The sequence below is a fragment of the Gallinula chloropus genome (genome assembly GCF_964237585.1).
Source record: "Gallinula chloropus genome assembly, chromosome: 16".
Classification (NCBI taxonomy): domain Eukaryota; kingdom Metazoa; phylum Chordata; class Aves; order Gruiformes; family Rallidae; genus Gallinula; species Gallinula chloropus.
The window spans coordinates 9,447,459-9,465,008 of NC_140101.1; the positions used below are offsets into that span (position 1 = coordinate 9,447,459).

General features: G+C 41.0%; 1 protein-coding gene across 1 annotated transcript in view; it reads left to right on the top strand.

The window, feature by feature from the left end:
* Nucleotides 1-17,550, top strand: part of PREX1 (phosphatidylinositol-3,4,5-trisphosphate dependent Rac exchange factor 1) — a gene marked incomplete at its 5' end in the record, with an annotated part of 161,044 nt that overhangs the window by 78,480 nt on the left and 65,014 nt on the right. Inside the window, 2 exons of the mRNA XM_084271342.1 lie at nt 2,834-2,935; nt 14,470-14,631. Coding sequence (XP_084127468.1) covers nt 2,834-2,935; nt 14,470-14,631 — 264 coding nt within the window. The remainder of the gene's footprint in view (nt 1-2,833; nt 2,936-14,469; nt 14,632-17,550) is intronic.

A 17,550-nucleotide genomic window follows, 5' to 3' on the forward strand; every position in this document is an offset into this window, starting at 1 on the left:
GAACTAATGCAGTAAGTCAAATCCCCAGTGGATCTGATTCCTGGTTGTTCTCTGACCAATTCAACATCTGCATTCCCACCATAAACATGTGGTCTGCTTTTGACACCCTTCTTCCCATGAGTCCAGTTGTGGGCAAGAAATGTCTGGATGAATTGCTCTGACTGTGTCATTGGTGCTTGTGTCAGAAATGACCCAACTCTCCATGCAACCAGTGATGTCTTAGCGTCTATGTTTGGAGGGACTGTTGCTTACAGCCTTCAAATTGCCTCTACAGAGGCTGGGCTGGGAGGAGAAATAACCAGTAGACAGTGTCTGCTGTTCAACATTCCTTATTTTAATTTCTTTTCTTGGCTGTGTCTCCTCTTAGCCTCCACCTCAATTCTGATCAATTTTTGGGTGTCTTTGTTTTCTTGGCTGTGGATACATGGCTTTGAGAGCGGGGTTGGCATTCAGTGAATTCAGCACATTAGCTTGTTTCTCTTAGTAACTGCTGTCAGGTGGAAGAAAGGCTGTCTTTTTGGGAAGGACATGCTCTTCTTTCTGCTGCTCTTCTTTCCTTTCTGCCAAAGGTCTGCTTTTTCCCAATACAGCACAGCAAAAGAAAACTGCATAATTTCTGTCACAAGCAGGGCCAGAGCATTCTTTTAGCCACAAAATACAGGCCTCAGAGGGAGCAGCAGGGACAAGCACTCGTGTTGTTGGGTAGTCAGAGTCTCTTTCTCATGTCTGAGTTTGAGAACCTTGTTAAACCATTAGATTGAGTCACCAAATGACCCCAAACACCATCCTTCCCAGTGTTCTCCACTTCCACTGGACTGGCAAAAGCCCCTTTCCTGTGTTACCTGTAGCAGCTGGCAAACTGATTACGAGGCACATAAAAGATGTCACACTGTCTGCTGTGGCTTGCTGCAGCACCTGAATTCAAGACACTCCTAAAATAGCAGTAAATATAAGAGGAGAGACTGCACTGTAATGTCTACTTTTACTGTGGCTGCTGTAATTTCTTCCAGGCCTCCCTTCTCTTCTCCACTGCCTTCCAAAGCCAATGCTATAATGCTACCATGCAGAAAAAGATGGATTAAAATACAAAGCTTTGCTTGTAAGGATAGATTTGGCCTGATTGCCCCCTCACAGCTGCTGAAATACAGAATGTGGGAATGTGTTTGAAAAATCAGTGAGTGTTAAAGGGCAGTTTTGAGCCCAGAGCTAGAGAGAGGACTGAAAGAAGAGACAGGAAGAACTGAATCACTCGAGACTTGGAAAATTGGGCAGGGAGCATTGTGAGCTGGTAGCCAACGTCACAGATCTGGAATAGCCTGGGGAAGGGTTATTTCTCAGACTATTGTCTGTAAAAATACCAGTTAGGACTAATGAGATTTATGTGTGATATCTGTGAACATTCCTTGAAGAGGAGGATTGTTGAACTACAGCCAAAAACCCACTAAATTTCAGAGTGTGGCTGAGCTACAGCATGCATTTCACAGGGGAAAATGTTATCGGTGATGCCCCAAAGCATGTATGTCTTGGCTGAACTGAATTTAAACTTCACCTTCTGTTGACAGGACAGGTTTGCAACTGGGGTGATTTTTGGAACAGAGTTGTCCAGATTCGTGGAGGAACATAGGAATGTAGACTAGTTTATCTGAAATAAAGTTGAAGTCTGTCTGACTTGCCTACCTGTCTCTGGCAGAAGCCAACAACATAATCTTCAGGGAAATGTATAAAGAGTTTATAGTAGGCCAGTATCTGTTTATCACACAGAAATTACAGATTATTATAACAAAGTAAGGAAGTAAGGACACCCAATTCTTATACTACCCTTTCATGCCAATGCTGAGAAATTGATTTCCATAATCTATTGAGAAGTTTAACATCACTTGTTTTGAGGCAGTGTGTGCAGATTTGTCTGTGAAATGATTCTTCTGGAATGCAAGTCCCCTCTAAATTTGTGTGAACTCATTCCAAGGGTTGATCAGTTGTTGCTTCTGTTCCTTAACCTAAAATTTCTTTGGACTTGGATTTCTAGACCATCTTTCTATTTGGAAATCAGAGCGTCACAAATTTAATGCTGAAATCCAAATTATTTTTTTTAAATGAACATCAGAATTAATGAAACCTGATTTACTTAAATTCCACTGTCTATTGCACCTCCTACCTATGAAGTGGCCTTGGCTGCATCTCCTGTAGCCTCTTTGCTGGGCAAGCAGCAACATGGGCAGTAACTAGTCGAGAACTCCACGTGTGATGGTTAGCCAGCCAGCGCGCCCGTGCTGTTTGTCCAGCTGTGCTTAGACATAATTTTTTGCCAGAGAGTTGGTGGATCTGATGCAGATGACTCATTTATTTCAATTCAACTTTGATTTTCTCCAGACATAAGGACTGGACTAGAGTTAATTACATGATTGCTAGTTAGCAGGCTTTATTTTCAGACTTTTCTGGACCAACAGTGCAAACTTTGCGTCGTTAATGACGACGAACAATCATATCGACTTGAGGGGGGAGGCTGGATTCTCTTAGGTAATAGTGCATCTAAGTTTGCAGACTGTGATCATATTGTTACAACATTGAGTCACCAGCTGTATAATATTTCTCTGAGAAGATACCTTTTAACAGACACTGTTACCCAGAGCAAATTTTCTTTTGCTGGTGCACAAAGAACTTTGCAGACATGGTGGCTGTATTTCAGTGGTGCACAAAGTCCCATTTCCTGTATCTCAGGTGTGGCAAAGTGCTTTCTGACTGTAATATGTGTGATAGGAATTCAAAATAATGTCAAAGAGCATCTGAAAGCTTTGTTTCTGAGGTAACATTTGTTTCCTTTTTTTTATTATAGGGTTGCATGCTTTTGGGTGGCAGAAAGACGACAGACATTCCACTAGAAGGTTATCTGCTGACTCCAATTCAGAGAATTTGCAAATATCCACTTCTACTTAAGGTAAACCAAAGACAAGTATTTCTCCAGATGGTTGTTTTATTCTTGGAGTGATTCTGCAATATTTTAGCCCTGACTTTTGTTGTTACTGCTACCCTTCTGGATTGCAGTAAATGTTGGAAAGTTTTCTCTGAAGAAAATGACTTTTTCTGGGTACAGTCAAAAAGTTGGCTGATGCTGACAGGCTGTTAAATCTTCTTGTGGTGTGGGTAGAGCAGGTAATGCCTTTGGACTTCAGTTCCATTTGGATGTTTACTGAGGCTTAAGAGTGCTATTTTAGCTGTTTCAGCCATTTCCTGAGAAGCTGTGTTCGGATAGAGTTGTACCAGTGCTCTGAGGGACTGGATGGCTCTGGGGACTGGAGTAGGATATGTCTTTCATCAGCAGGTCTCTAGTTTGAGTGTGTTCAGGTCAGTAGAGATCAAAAACCTGTATCATCTGACAGCTGTTCGGCAGCTTGTTTGAAAACGATTTGGTTGCCTTAGACGAGTTCCCAATGGACAGGTGCCATTGCAGAAATGAGTACTGCAATTGGCACTAATTGGCCCCCTTGCTAGTATTATTACCCAGGAGCTCTTTTTTGGTCTTTGATTTTTTAGCTAACTTGCTTCTCATCCCTCTGGGTCAGGGCTGGGTCACTCACCTCCTGGGGACAAGGAGAAGGAAAAGGAGGAAGCAGTTTTTGGGACAGCTTGCATCACCCATGGCTTTGTAGCTACGCTGTGGCTAACAGCCATTGATCTTCAGTGATGTCAGTCTCTTTCTCAATCAGAGTAACATTCCATCTACTGAAAGAAAATTCAGAGTTCAGTGGTGAGCTGGTACTGTCGGTCACAGGCTGACTGCATGAATCAACTGTATGTCATGTAAAGCTGTTGCAGTGCTGTGTCCATATATTCAGCATGAGCAAGGGGTTTTGTAAGTACAGGCTGTTTAGCTCAATACTGATCTGTTGTTCCATTTAAAATAGTTTGTTTCATCTGATAAATGTTTAAATTACTTCCTTTTTCTGTTTTCAAGATACAGCTTTCCTACAGGTGGAATTGTTCTGTTGTCTGTGCAGCTGTGCACAAACCTGTCTTGCAGCAGGCATGCACACACCATTCCTTATGGACCTGGCTCCTGGGATTTATGTCTCTACAGCCAGTTTTATCACTCCAGTCAATCTACCTATGACTCCACTTAGAGTTTGAACAAGCAAAAGCACACGAAATTTAGGCACATAGCTGGAGAATCTAATGTGTGAGACTGGTAGAAAGCTTTCTTCTTCAGTGTTAGTAAAAGTCAAGATCAGGAAAGCACATAAATGACTCGAGCTCTGATTTATCTTTCGAGAGGATGGGTTGTGTAGATGTAACTGAAAACCCAATGATGCCTCAGTTTTAAGTCCAGTGTGTTTATTTGGGTTAGTGTGGAGAGAATTTGGTGCCTATTCAGTCTGTGGGTCTGCATGATGACTGTGAGCAGGGAGTTCCTATGGCATCCCAAATTGTAAACAGGCCAGGGCATGTGTGGAGCTTAAAATGTGTGTTCCTGGCCAAGTATTCTGATAGTGTTTATGTGTTACTGTTTCACTGTGTTGTGTGGCTGTGTGTTCAAGACTAAAAGAGATTGTTTTGGTTCTCACAGAGATTCCTTTTCTATTTTCCAATAAACTTGAACCAGATAAAATAATTACTAGGTTCTTACTTTTGAACTGATCTCTACGTTTGTGCTGTTACTAAAAGATGAAGCATTAATGTCCTGTGGATTTCCTGTCCTGGTTACTCTTTGTACGAAGGGAGCCATTAATGGGTACAAAGCCAGAAGACCAGGTTCCTTTATCTATTTATTTCATGCTGGAATCATCATGATCCAGTCAGAGTGGCCAATATCTGATGTACCTTTGCTATACTAATCTAAAAGTGATCTTTAACCAGTTTTATCCTAGTGTTTTCCAAACTTTTTGGTCCAAAAGATCATTGCATTACCACTCGGTATTTCTCATATTTTAATCTGTGTCCTTGATAAGCTTGAAGTAGCTCTTAAGTCAGTGTGCTTTCTTGTATTGGATCTCAATATATGGGTCACTAGTTATCCCTGGAGCACAGTTTGGGGAGGGTTTCTTCTGCACCTCAGTGCCTCTTCTTTTTCTCTTGATGGCAGAGTCACCCATTGCTAATCAAACTTGCTTGGTTTCTAAGCTTTTTGGAAAATGTAATTATGAATGGTAGATTTCTATCAGCTTGGGTAATCTGTGTACTTTTTATCTACTGGCAGAAGTTTGACTTGTGAATTAAAATCTCTATTCTGTTTTCAAATCTCTTCAGAAATTCGAATGACAGAACTTGTCACTACTACATTTCCCAAAATCTCAGGGCTTATACTCAAATGCTGTGAGGATGCTGGCTACAGAAATACACCTAAAAGAAATGTACACTTCTGGTTAGATAATAGTAGTGTCATTGATGTTGTAGCATTTTGATGTTCTTGAGCTTCAATTTTCCTATTCCTCTGTACCATTCTAGGTCAGGTCATCTGGAAAATAGGGGGTTTTGTATCAAGGCTTGAAGAGCTGTGACTGGACCAGTTTATCTTGCTTTTCTTTAGGAATTCGTTTTGCAGGGGTGTAGTAAACAAAAGACTAGAACAGAATAACCATTTCTAAACTATACTTCAAATCTTTAAGTTCAGTGACAACTAAAGTCATTGTGCTTCAGGGAGCAGATCTGGCCTGTGGATATCAAGTGGTGGTTTCCACTTTCTCACGTCTGCATGGTTGTGTATATCGCAAGGCCAGGGCACAAACCTCCTTTCCTTGACAGCCAAAACCGAGACCAGCAAAGCCAAGACTGAAACAATTTCTTGCCTTTGAGCCACAGTGAGGTAGAACAAAGATAAATTTGTCCTTTGATGGCCGACACTGTGGCTGTACTGGGATACTGGTGTCTTTCTCTTGTCTCACGGAGACTCATGTTCCCTTGTCAAATAGCCATGAAGGGAGCAAAGAGAAAGAGCAGTGATGAGGTGTCTTGTGGTACTGCATCTTCTTTTTCTGCATGTTTCTTTTTGTATACAGGCTGATATAAATTGCACTGTCTTCACTACTTGAAATTTCCTGAACAGGAAATACAATGAAGGGAATTTCATAGAATCATCGAATCCCAGAATTGTTTGGCTTGGAAGGGAACCTGAAGACCACCCTTCTCCCATAAGTAAAGACACCCTCCACTAGCCCAGTTTGCCCAAAGCCTCATCCAACCTGGCCTTGAATCCTGCCAGGGATGGGGTTTCAGTTAGGCAAAAACTCTGCCTCAGTCAGGGAGATTATGCCATTGCTGGTCAGCTTTGAAATACCTGTGTTTATTAGCAAGTGTAGTCGATGCTGATTTTCAAAGGTAGTGAATTCATAGTGAATAAATTATATCCCATTCAAAACTTGTTTGATACTTGCTAGCACAAACTTACCGGAGTCAGTGCCAATGCTTCAGATGGGAGAATGCTGAGGAAAAGACAGGCTGATTCTATTAATGCTGACCAGAAATTGCAACTCTCCAAGCAAACAAAAGAAAAAAAACAAAGAAAAAAGAAAAAAGGTTAGATTTAAAAATAACACAACCCCCAGATTAAGTGTTTGCTCTCCCTTTGCTACTGAACTGCAGTTATTGCTCCTGAAATAGCTGTGTTGTATTCATGGGGATTGGATCTTATTTTAACTAATTCCCAGGGCAAACAGTTACTATTGTATTCCAACTGATTAGAAAAGTCATAGACCTGAGCTATCCTACTTTCCTCTTTTACTTTGTTTTTAACAAGATCTTATGAACATCCAGATTTTCTGGTAACTGATATGACCTTATTCTGGCATAACTGTTTAGTGTAGGTAAGTAGTTAGGTTTGATAAAAATGGCGTAACTGAGTAATTCAGACATGTCTGTGTTTAAAAAGCAACCTAAATAGTAGAGTAAGGCACATTTAGAAATAATTGTAGTATTTTATATAATGGGATATGAGCATACTCTTCAGAATAATAGCTTCTAGCATAGAGTTAATTTGGGTTACTTAATTAGGAATAATAGACTGGAACATCTCCAAGTGCATTTGCATCTTAAGGATTTATTACCAATAATTTCCGATACGAAGTGTGGCATCCTGCAGTTGGTGATCTCTTATGTTTTCTCATCCTCAATGAAACTGTTTTTTTTTAACTAATAATTGATGGAGACAGAAGGATGATTCAGATGATGTTAATTGAATTGTTTCAGTTTTGTTTGTAGTTTCCATTTTTTGTGAACCTAACCTTGCAGCTTTTGAGGGCCTGAGTGCCAACACATTTTTTTTGGTGGTGTTTTGTGTGTTTGTTTTCAAATTTTGGTTGCTTTCTTTAGAAGTCTGTCTAATTTCAAATCTTACGTATGTTTTAAAGGGTCAGACTCAAACCTAGCCAGCCAAGATGTTTCATAAGCTTTATGCAAATAGAGGAGCAATTATATTAATCTTTTTGTCCTTAATACAGTTTTTCTCTGCCTCAGATAACATGCAAGAAAATGAGCACAGAACTTCTTGGACAGTAAATTAGTTTTATCCCCAGCCCAGAACCTTTCTAATATAAATTCCACTTCTTTTTCTTGTTGTCAAAAGTTCAGCGCGTGATTTGAAGTCTGTTTGGGGATGTAGGGATGCTGAGTTTCTGTTGGTGATTGAGCTTCACTATAAAAACTCCTTGAAAGAGGGAAAGTTTGAACAAAGCAAAACTGTGCTTGCTGGGATGGGTATTATGATTTGGTAAGAAGAAAAGGAGCAGACAAACAGATGCACAGACCTGTGCCAGTGACTCACAACTCCAGTGTGTGTGTGTACACCAGAAAGCTTCCGAATAAATATTTCTACCAGAACTTTTTTAGATTAAGGCAGCTCTGTCTCACCGATAATAACCATATGACTGAATTAATTAGTGTGAACTGTACTACTAAGGACTAGAAGCAGCTGTTGTGTAAACCAATTGCTGAACAAAAATAGCCTTTTCCCCTTAATAAAGATCAAGAAGAAAACCCTGGGGGACTGATGATCATGAGTTAATCACACCGTTGGGGGTGGGGATTAGGAGCCATATTTCTGTCCCAGTCCTCCCAAGGCAGAAGGAATGTGCAGCACATGATAGCTGCACCCCTACAGACTCCCCATCGCCCAGCGCATGTCACAGAGCTTGTTTGGTGTTTGATGTTGATTCTCTTAAGGAATTGCTCAGACTCCAGTCAGAAATGCACATTCCAACTCTGATCCTTTACAAACATCTCATAATGTCTGCAACTCCACAGACAGTTTTGGGAAGTAATTATGTATTGCTTCATGTGATGGAAGACTCATTGGTCCTAGGAGGGAGAGAAAAACTTGGAGGCAAAAAGCTGAATGACTGGATTCAGAATCCTCTTGAAAGGGAAGGCCCAAGAGGGAGGCACACGTGGGCCTTAAGGGCAGCGCCTGGACTTTGAAAGAGAAAGATGGGAGCCACTGGTGTGGATACAGAGTGGGATGAAAACAGGTTAATGCACTGTCACAGCTCTCCTCCCTCTCTGTTCCTCTCAGAGCTGTTTAAGGGACAGAACCTTCTAATTGGCCATAATTGAATATATTTAATCTTTGGGGATGTGTTTGGCATTGGAGTTTTTTTCCCCCCCTTCTCTTTTTTTTTTCCCCACAAGGCAAGTGGTGTTGCTCTTAGGTTCATGACATTGCCTGGTTAAAATCCAGCTCTATGTAGCACAACCTTCAAAATTAGATATACCCAACAGAGTTGTAAGGAGCACTGCCAATTTATAAATCATACTTCTGCCTTCTGCACTTTTTATATATAATCACAAATACCTGGTAATATTTATAAAACTAGAAATATGGTTTTGCTACGTTTTAATTTAGCATATGTTGCAGATTTGATGGCATGTTTAATATAATCTATCTTACTGATTTATTGTTCCTTGTCTAGTCTTTACCCTGAAGAAACACTGACATAAATTACAATCTAAAAAAAAAAATACACAGAATATAAAAACCTGCAGTGATTGACAGGTACACAGATAGAGCCTGATGTAACATTTATTTTCTGGTTAGTTTAAGTGGAAAATAAATTCTAATGCAAGCAAATATGAAAAACTGTACAATATGAACATAAAACTCATGGAAACATTAATAGCCACAGAAAGTTTGAGGGTTTTTAATTCAAAAGCACATTTCTGGAGTTGAGCTGTTTATTAACACTACTTTTGAACTGATAAGCAAAGAAATATGTTGTCTTATGTTATCTCTGTCCTCCTGAGATGTTCAGTAAGTAACCAACGGATGTAGCTCTGACACTCAACTTTATGCACGCACTGGTCTGTAGTGCAAAGCGAGCCAGCCTGGCGAGCAACAGTCTGCACCAGTCAATGCACATTGTTAACATTCATTGCACAAAATCCACGTTAAGCCATGTCTGAGTGTCCTCAAGAGCATAAAGATAGGAGGAAGGAATGTTTGAAATACAGACACTTGTAAATTTCAGCTGGAAAACATGTGTTGGGCTGTCAGATTTAAGTACACAAACAATCAGTTTTGAGTGGTGAGGGAGGACATGGGGAAGGCTGACAGGGACTTCTTTTTTGAAAGAGATCAGTTAAGCAGTATAACATCCTTTTTTCTAAGAAATATGAAAATTGTGTTTACATTTAAGCCTCCTCCTGCCACTTCTCTGCACCTTCCTGTCTTAATGTTCCTTTTACTGAGGTTTCTCATAGGTTTTCTGTTTGGATTTTTTTCGGGGGGGGGGGGGGGGTTAAGCAGAGGGTGAATAGACAAATGAATGAGCAGCAGCTGTGTCTCGCTTCTTATGTGATGTAGTCCTTATATTTACATTCTATCATGTTTAGAACTCTTAGCCTTAAGTTATGTAAAGCTTCATCTGAGATGGAAATACTGAAGTTGGAAATCCTTTACTCCACTGCATAATCAAAACCTGGCATTTCTGAGTAGCTGAGATGTAGATGTCCTTCCGTTTTGTATGCTGTTCAGGAGGACACTGCAGCTGGATGTGGATGTCTTGGAGTGCTCTGTGTGTGTAGCTGTGACGAGTGACACAACCTCAATCTTTGCAGCTATGAAAGAGGAGTGAAATAAAAGGAAAATTCTGTGGCCAGAAGAGACACTCCCTGTTTCTTTCTTAGTTCTTTAAAGACCACAGATAATTTCCTCACCCCTTGATTTGACACAGACTACCTTAGCAACTTTTTTCTTCTTCCTCCAGAAAGAAAAGAGGAAGTCAGAGGATGATGGAGATGATGGAGGCTTTGAAAAATACCAGCTTTTCTTTTCCACACTGCTGGTTAGTCAGAAGGATTAACAAGTCTGTAGCTAGAAAGTAGATGTGTTTTATGAATTAGTTTATGAAACTCTTTGCCAGAAATAGTTTTCTGGACGTGGCTGTGCTCTCATTCCTGGCCCTATTAGTGGACAAGTCACAATACATAAGATAGTAATTCCAGACAACAGTATGTTTGAGCTTTATGGAGGACAAAACAGTCATACCCAAGGTTTGCCATCTGGACTGTCGCTCAGCTGCTTTTCAGAATTTTCTGAAATGGCCTCAAAATGGTGCTAAACTTCTGCACTCTGTGTTGGAAGCATAGAGTAGAGGCTAGGGTCACCAAGGGGCAGCACCTCTCTCCTGCCTTTTCTTTTCAAACACTTTTCTTGGCCTTATCTTAAGCAAAAATGGGGCTGAAACTTCTATGGGGAATTTCATTTGTGGTATCAACTGATGTTTATAGCAGCCAGTCTCTTTTTCTTCTGCATGTGTTACTTGTTCTGTAAATCATCCAAGAATTTAAGATCATTAACTCCTCTCCCTTAATGGGATTCCCAGCTGTCAGCACATTATCCATGTCCTCTGTCATCCATCTGACGAGCCATTGTCAATCTTTATTCATAATTCTCTGAAAAGAGAAATAGTATCTATGAGTAAACTCTCAAAATGCCAAATCTATGCAGAGAACTGAATAGTTTTATTTTGTTGGACAAGCATCGATGTTGCCATCCATTCCTTTGGGCCTTTCTGTCTCCAGGGTGCGCATGGGAATGAGAGCAGCTCCCACTGCTGCATTTCGATTCTCATGAGACCTGTCTCTTGCCTTACTTACAGGAGTCTCAACGGCCAAATAATTTAATCTCAAGGTGCAGGTTTCCCTTTAAAAGGTTCTGCAAACTGAGAAGTTGATAAATAATAATTAAAATTCTTTGCACTTCTGTAACATTGAGTCTCAAGATAGTTTACTTGTGCTGGTGAATTAAGTCTTGTTCCAACCAGTGTGAGGAAGCAGAGGAAACACTGAGAGGGTCTCTGCAAAGGCAGAAGCAAACCTGTAACTCTTAACTTTAGTTTCCTCATTTCTAGTATGCCTTCCAATTTTGCTGGTAGTAAGCACCTCACAGCCTATTTATTCTAACAGTTATTTCTGCTGGTAGAAAAGTACAGCTAGGTGTGAACAAACCTGCCACATGTTAAAGGTTACTTCTGTCTGAAGAACTTGGGAGAGCAGATCTATGAGTCAGCACTATGAGTCAGAGAAAGTTCCTTCATTTAGCTGCTCAGAGTGTCTGGATTAGTAAAATGCTTGGATTAGCACCTATTACAGTTACTAGAAGTTGATGCAAACTTCAGCAAAACTTGAATGTCAGCCCACATCCCTTCACTCTGTGACAGGCTATGTAACTTGAGCCTAAAAGTACCAGTTAATTTGATCTAGAGGTTGTGTGTGGCCATAATTCAGTTTAGGAGCAGTGCTCATGTTACAGGTTGCGGGCCCAGCTCGGGCAACATGAGCCTGTAATGCTTAGGACCATACCTGAAATCAGAGTACGTCAGTGCCAGGCGAGACAGCGTGGCACTGAGATCAGCTGTGGTAAACTTGTGTGTGGTTAAGAGACACTTGCTTAAGTTAACATGTTGATGTGGGGAGCCAAAAGACAAATCACACCACATATTAAGCCTAGTTGGGGCCCATGACAGACATTTGGGGATTGCAATCACTTATTTTGGATGAAGAACAACTGTGGCAGGCTGTCTTTGCCCTTAGCTGTGGGAGCTATGGATTGGAGCAATTTGACTCTGTTAGACCACAGTGCTGTGCAGGCTCAGTATTCAAACCCAGACTTGTCTCATGCAAAGTGATGCAATTCACCAGCAGTTTGCCATTTAGACACAGGACTTTAAAACAACCAAATAACATGTTGAGGTAAAACAACATTGTGAGAAAGATAAATATTCCAGGCAATCTAAAAATGTGGGTCTTAAACACCATATTATGTATCAAGATGAAATTACCAGCCTTAGTTAAGGTTAGTTAAGGTTTTGTTAATGTATTTTTATCCAATTGTGGCTGACTACAAAATACTACTGGTCTGAAAAATGATTAATCGTGAGTTAACAGTGGTTACCCCTTTTGCCAAACTGGTCCCACATTTTCCCACTGCTGCTTTTTAGTGGGCTGTTGTCCATTGAATCAAGTGCAGCAGAGTCTCTTAGGAGCAGGCACATTGTTCATCTCCCCAGTCAAAACATGTGCTCTAACCTCCTAAATCTCATCAGGGGCAGAGTTCCTGCTAAACTCCTGCTGCTCTCTTGGCCTCTCTCTTTCCCGCTCCAGCATTTTTTTCCACTTTGCCTTTTGGGGAGCCCTGTCCATTTACTGTGGGCCTGTCTTGGATGTTAAAGCACTGCACATGATCTGCCATTGGACAAGTTACTCTTCTGTAAATAAATTTCCTCTTTTAGAAAAATGATTATACTTCCTGACACACAAAAACATGGGACAGCCTTGGCTAGTGTATTTCCCTGCAATTTCTGGACACAGACTCATAATGCACAGAACTTTAGGTGCTTTTCCAAATGTGGTGGGTTGACCTTTGCTGCTGGTTTCCCACCCAGCCTCTCTCACTCTTACTCTTTGACAGGATAGGGGAGAAAGTAAGATGGAAAAATGCTTGTCGATCAATATAAAGACAGGGAGATCGCTTACCAATTACCATCACAGGCAAAATAGACTTGACTCAGTATGTTGCCAATTAAAGACATTTGGATGGTGGGAAACAAAATCACCTTTCCCTCCAGGCCCATTGTGTTCCCCCAGCTGAAGTTCATGCTGACATTCCTAAGTCCTCTACTTTCCCCCCCAGCCCTGCATGGTGCAGGGGCAGTGGAGGATTGCAGTCTGTATGTAACTCTTCCTCTCTGTTGCTCCTTTATCCTCACATTTTTCTGTACTCCAACATGAGCTCTACTGGTGTTGCTGTTCTTCAGGATAAACCTTGTCCTGTGTGGGTCCTTTATGGGCTGCAGTTTCTTTCAGGAGAACCTGCTCCCGCGTGGGCTCTGCCTCCACCACAGTTCCTTCAGGGAGCTCCACCTGCTGTGGCATGAGGTCCTCCCTGGCTGCAGTGTGGCTGTCTGCTCAGTCAGGGTCTTCACTGTGGGCTGCAGGGACATACCTGCTCCAGCCTGGTCTTTGCTGGGGCTGCAGGAAGTGCTCTGGTACATGGAGCACTTCCTTTCTGCCTTCCCCTCAGGCCTTGGTGCTCACTGAGCTGTTTCTCATACATTTTTCCTCTCTCCTGTGATGAGTTTTACCCTTTCTTAAACACCTTTTTACAGGGGCACTGCTGGATTCTCCAGTGAGTTCAGCTGGGTCCTGCTGCACATCTGGTGTGGAGGCAGCTGCGACCAGCATAGGGCAGCCCCTTACCTCTCCTCACAGACACCTGATGCATGAGGTATCTGAGTTGGGAGATGTGTCGCACTGGAATCCCTCTTTGGTCAGTGGAAAGAGACAGGCTTCTTGTGAGGGCGGATCCCCTCCTGGGTAAATCTGATTTCCAATTTGGTTGTGTTTTTTGCTGGTTATATATTTAAACAACTTAAGTCCTAAAACTTCCTGTGGGTTGGTATCAATCTGTACCTGATCATTTCTGTAGTGCTGTGTGTGGGTGTACAGCCCAGCATTAATTCTGTGAAGCCATGGTTCATGGAAAAAAAGAATCTTCAATACCTCTAGTGGTTTCTTATAAGACCTGCTGTGGGCAGAATTTTTATCTGATCAAAGATGGCACGATCCAGCATCACTGAAATACTGGATGCACATCACTGGGGCTGGTATAGTATCTAGGCCACGGCTAGGTCAACAGTCCATCACATCTTCGAAGTGGACAGTGTGTTTTTTGTGTAATGTTCTAATTTATTTGGCCTCAGTTCACACTGGAAGCAAACATGCCAAGCAGAATGTATGCAACTTGAACTCTCTCAATTTGACATGTTTAACGTGAGCAATCACTTCATTTATTTAGCAGCATTGATATAACATGGGAACCCTGCACAGATGAAGAACAGAAAACAGCATCTGCAGGAATATGCCAAAACTTCTCTTTAATTTTGCAGTGGCTCCTGCATTTTTCTGTGGGATTGCACACTAATGCTTGTGCCTTCCTATGAGCCACTTCTAAGGTTACATCGTATGTTTTCTTTTCTTCTTTTAAAGGAATTGGCTAAGAGGACTCCTTCTAAGCATCCTGATCACCCAGCTGTCCAGAATGCATTGCAGGCAATGAAGACAGTCTGCACAAATATCAACGAGACCAAGAGACAGATGGAGAAGTTGGAAGCCCTTGAGCAGTTGCAGTCCCACATTGAAGGATGGGAGGTATGATGTAGGACTAGCAAGCTCCCTGGAGGCAGTTTGCTACACAGTTTAATGGGCTGAAGTTTAGTGACTCACACTGTGTACAGGGATTTCTGTTTCTTACTTGCAGTGTAAATACTGTTGAAAGTGTGTGTGAAGTCACTCTGAGAAGTTAGAATTTAGTGTTTAGTTTGAGTGCACAGGCTGCTGCTAAATTGTAGCAGAACAAACAGATTATAAATGAGAGGACGGTGTTGGAGCTGGAAGGGGCTGATATTTCAAATGAGCAGGCTTCATGTGAAAGAAAAATAGGTCTGGAAGATGAAATCAGAACTGGTCTAAATAACTGAAGTTTCTCTTTCCATTCCTACAAGCCCTTATTTTTTTTCCAGGAGCTTTGAAAGTCAGCTCACTTACTTAGCTTCATACAGATTTCCTGTATAAAAGAAAAAGGTTTGATTAGCAAGCATTAGATTAGAAAAGAACTGGTATGTACGTGTTGGCTTCAGTTAAGTTATTCATGGATGTGTTTCTATTGATGTGTTTGTCAATAGGTCAATCTGTGTAGGTAGAAACAGCTACTATGGAAGAGAGAAAATTAAGAGAGGGAGAAAATTAGGACGTGAAGCTTGGGCAAAGAGGAAATCTGGAAAACAAAGCAACTCACTAATACTGGGAAGCCAGGATGGTGTGTAAAGGGTTGGCAGCTTATCTTATGATAAGGTCCTTGAATCAGTAGAGTTGGAAGCCTCAGGGAGGTGCACCATAGGGAGTCAGTGGTGTTAAATGGTCTCGTGGGGGGAATGGCGTCGGCGTTTAGTGAGACTGACATTTAAAATGTCAAGGCTGATTATTGCCAGCTGAGAATTTCTTAGCTCAGGACATTTTGTTAGAGGTCGCGTAAACTTCCTCATGCTCAGACTCTTGGGTGCTCTCCATGACTCTCTTTTGGGTTGTTTTTTATCTTTCATGTATGTTTTAAACCTTGTTGATTTTTTCCCTGAAGGATGTTCTTGGCATCCAGCTAAAGATATGAGAACACCCCAGATATCCAGCTGTGTATTTTTTGGATAGTGAGCTCAGCAAACAAAGTCAAATATAGTTCTATATAGTAAGACTTCTAGAAACAGTTAAAACCCTTTCAAATTCAACACAACTCACCAATTATCTAGGCAAGAGGCATGGTTTGAACTCTGGAGCCTGAAGCATGACTATTAAAGAGTCTGTGATGCCATAAATGAAGTGGGATACAAACTTACTGCTTCTTTTGGGTTTTAACTTATCTGCAGCCACATTCTGGAGATGAAAACGCTTTCAGATTTGTTTATATATAGTGGTTTGTTACAAAGTCACCTCGGTCATTCAATTCAAAATTTCAAAAAGGAAGAAGTGTTTTGCCCTCTCATAAGCTGTGGAACATTTCTACGCTATTCTAGTGTCATATTGAAAAGAGGAAAATTAGCTTTATACAGCATAGATACACACCAATGCTCAACACAATGGCTGTTTTTTGTTTCTGTATGTGTAAAGAAGCTTGAAACTATTTGACTGTTTCCTATCTTGGGTTTCTATGGTGCTAGGGGTCTTGTAAATTATGACTTCAGAACGAAGTGCTATGCTCATAAATAACTGATTTTAGTTATTTCAGATGTATTTAGCAGTTTATTCCTAAGGAGAAGAGCTGTTAACTTCTATCTATGGAAAGCTGCAATTGTTGAGTGAAATATGTTTTGAGCTTAACAATGCAGTGATAGAAGCCACAGAGCTGGCTGTAAGAGGAAGCCTATAAGGCGTGTTTAAGTCTATTTTTAGTTTCTCCGATGTCAATCTCTCCTATGAAATAGAAAATTTCCCTTTTCTGTTAGAATGGATGTGGATTCTGGAACACTGGTGCCCTATATATTTGGCTATATACCATACATGCTAATTTAACAAGTCCTTCAGCTTCCAACTGGTTTAATCCAGTCTAAATTGTCAAAGAGAAGTGAAGATTGGTTTATTTATGACTGAGCATTTTACTGTTTTCAGGGATGTAGCCTAAATCTGCAAGCGTCCCAACATAGAGTTGGGCATGGATTTGTTCACGTAATTTGGAACAGGCTGCAGACAGTTTAACCAATCCATCAGTTTCATTGGTTTCTATGATTTAGCACTTCCTTCTGACTGTACCAATGGACAGTCCCTGGTCTAGCCTTCATCCTATTGCCAATATTTCCAACATCCTATTGCCGATATTTCCAACAGGAAAAATGACATAACATCATATTGCTTCTGCCATGTCTCATGTTCTTGCTCTTGAGAGTCATCTCCATCTTCACTGACAGCAGAGGGTATATTTAGAGCACTTCAACATCTTTTCTTAAGCATCTTCACCTGCCAATCTGCATCTTCCTCTCTAGTACAACTGTCATTGTCATACACTGAGCATATACTGACATCATCCTGTCAGTCTTTTCCTGCCTTATCAGGGCACATACTGAAGTAGGCCAAGTCTGGGAAGCCACTGAAGGCCTGTAGGTTAATCAGAGGGCTGGTCATCAAAATGAACTCTGCTCAGATTCATTCTTTTGGAATGTACAGAATCCTTGTAGATGTATGTTATGGATTAATCTCAGGCAGGTCAATTTGATTCTGGTTAATCCTTCTGGGAAACAAGGATTAGTTTAAAAGAAGGGGAAAAAGAGTAGAGGGTACATGAGAAGATCAAATTGTGTATACAATGTTTTTGTTTGCTTACTGAAGAACATGTTATTATGCTGTTTCAATTAATTCTGTATTGATTCTTCTGTCAGCAGAGCTCCTCCTTATGAGTCCTTGTGAATAATTTTTCCTGAACAATTGTTACATATCCCCAAATTCTCCCTGTCTGAAACGTGTAGGAAAGCAAAACCTCCATAACAGAACAGCATGAGTTGTAAGATATGTGTTAGTGCTTAGGCA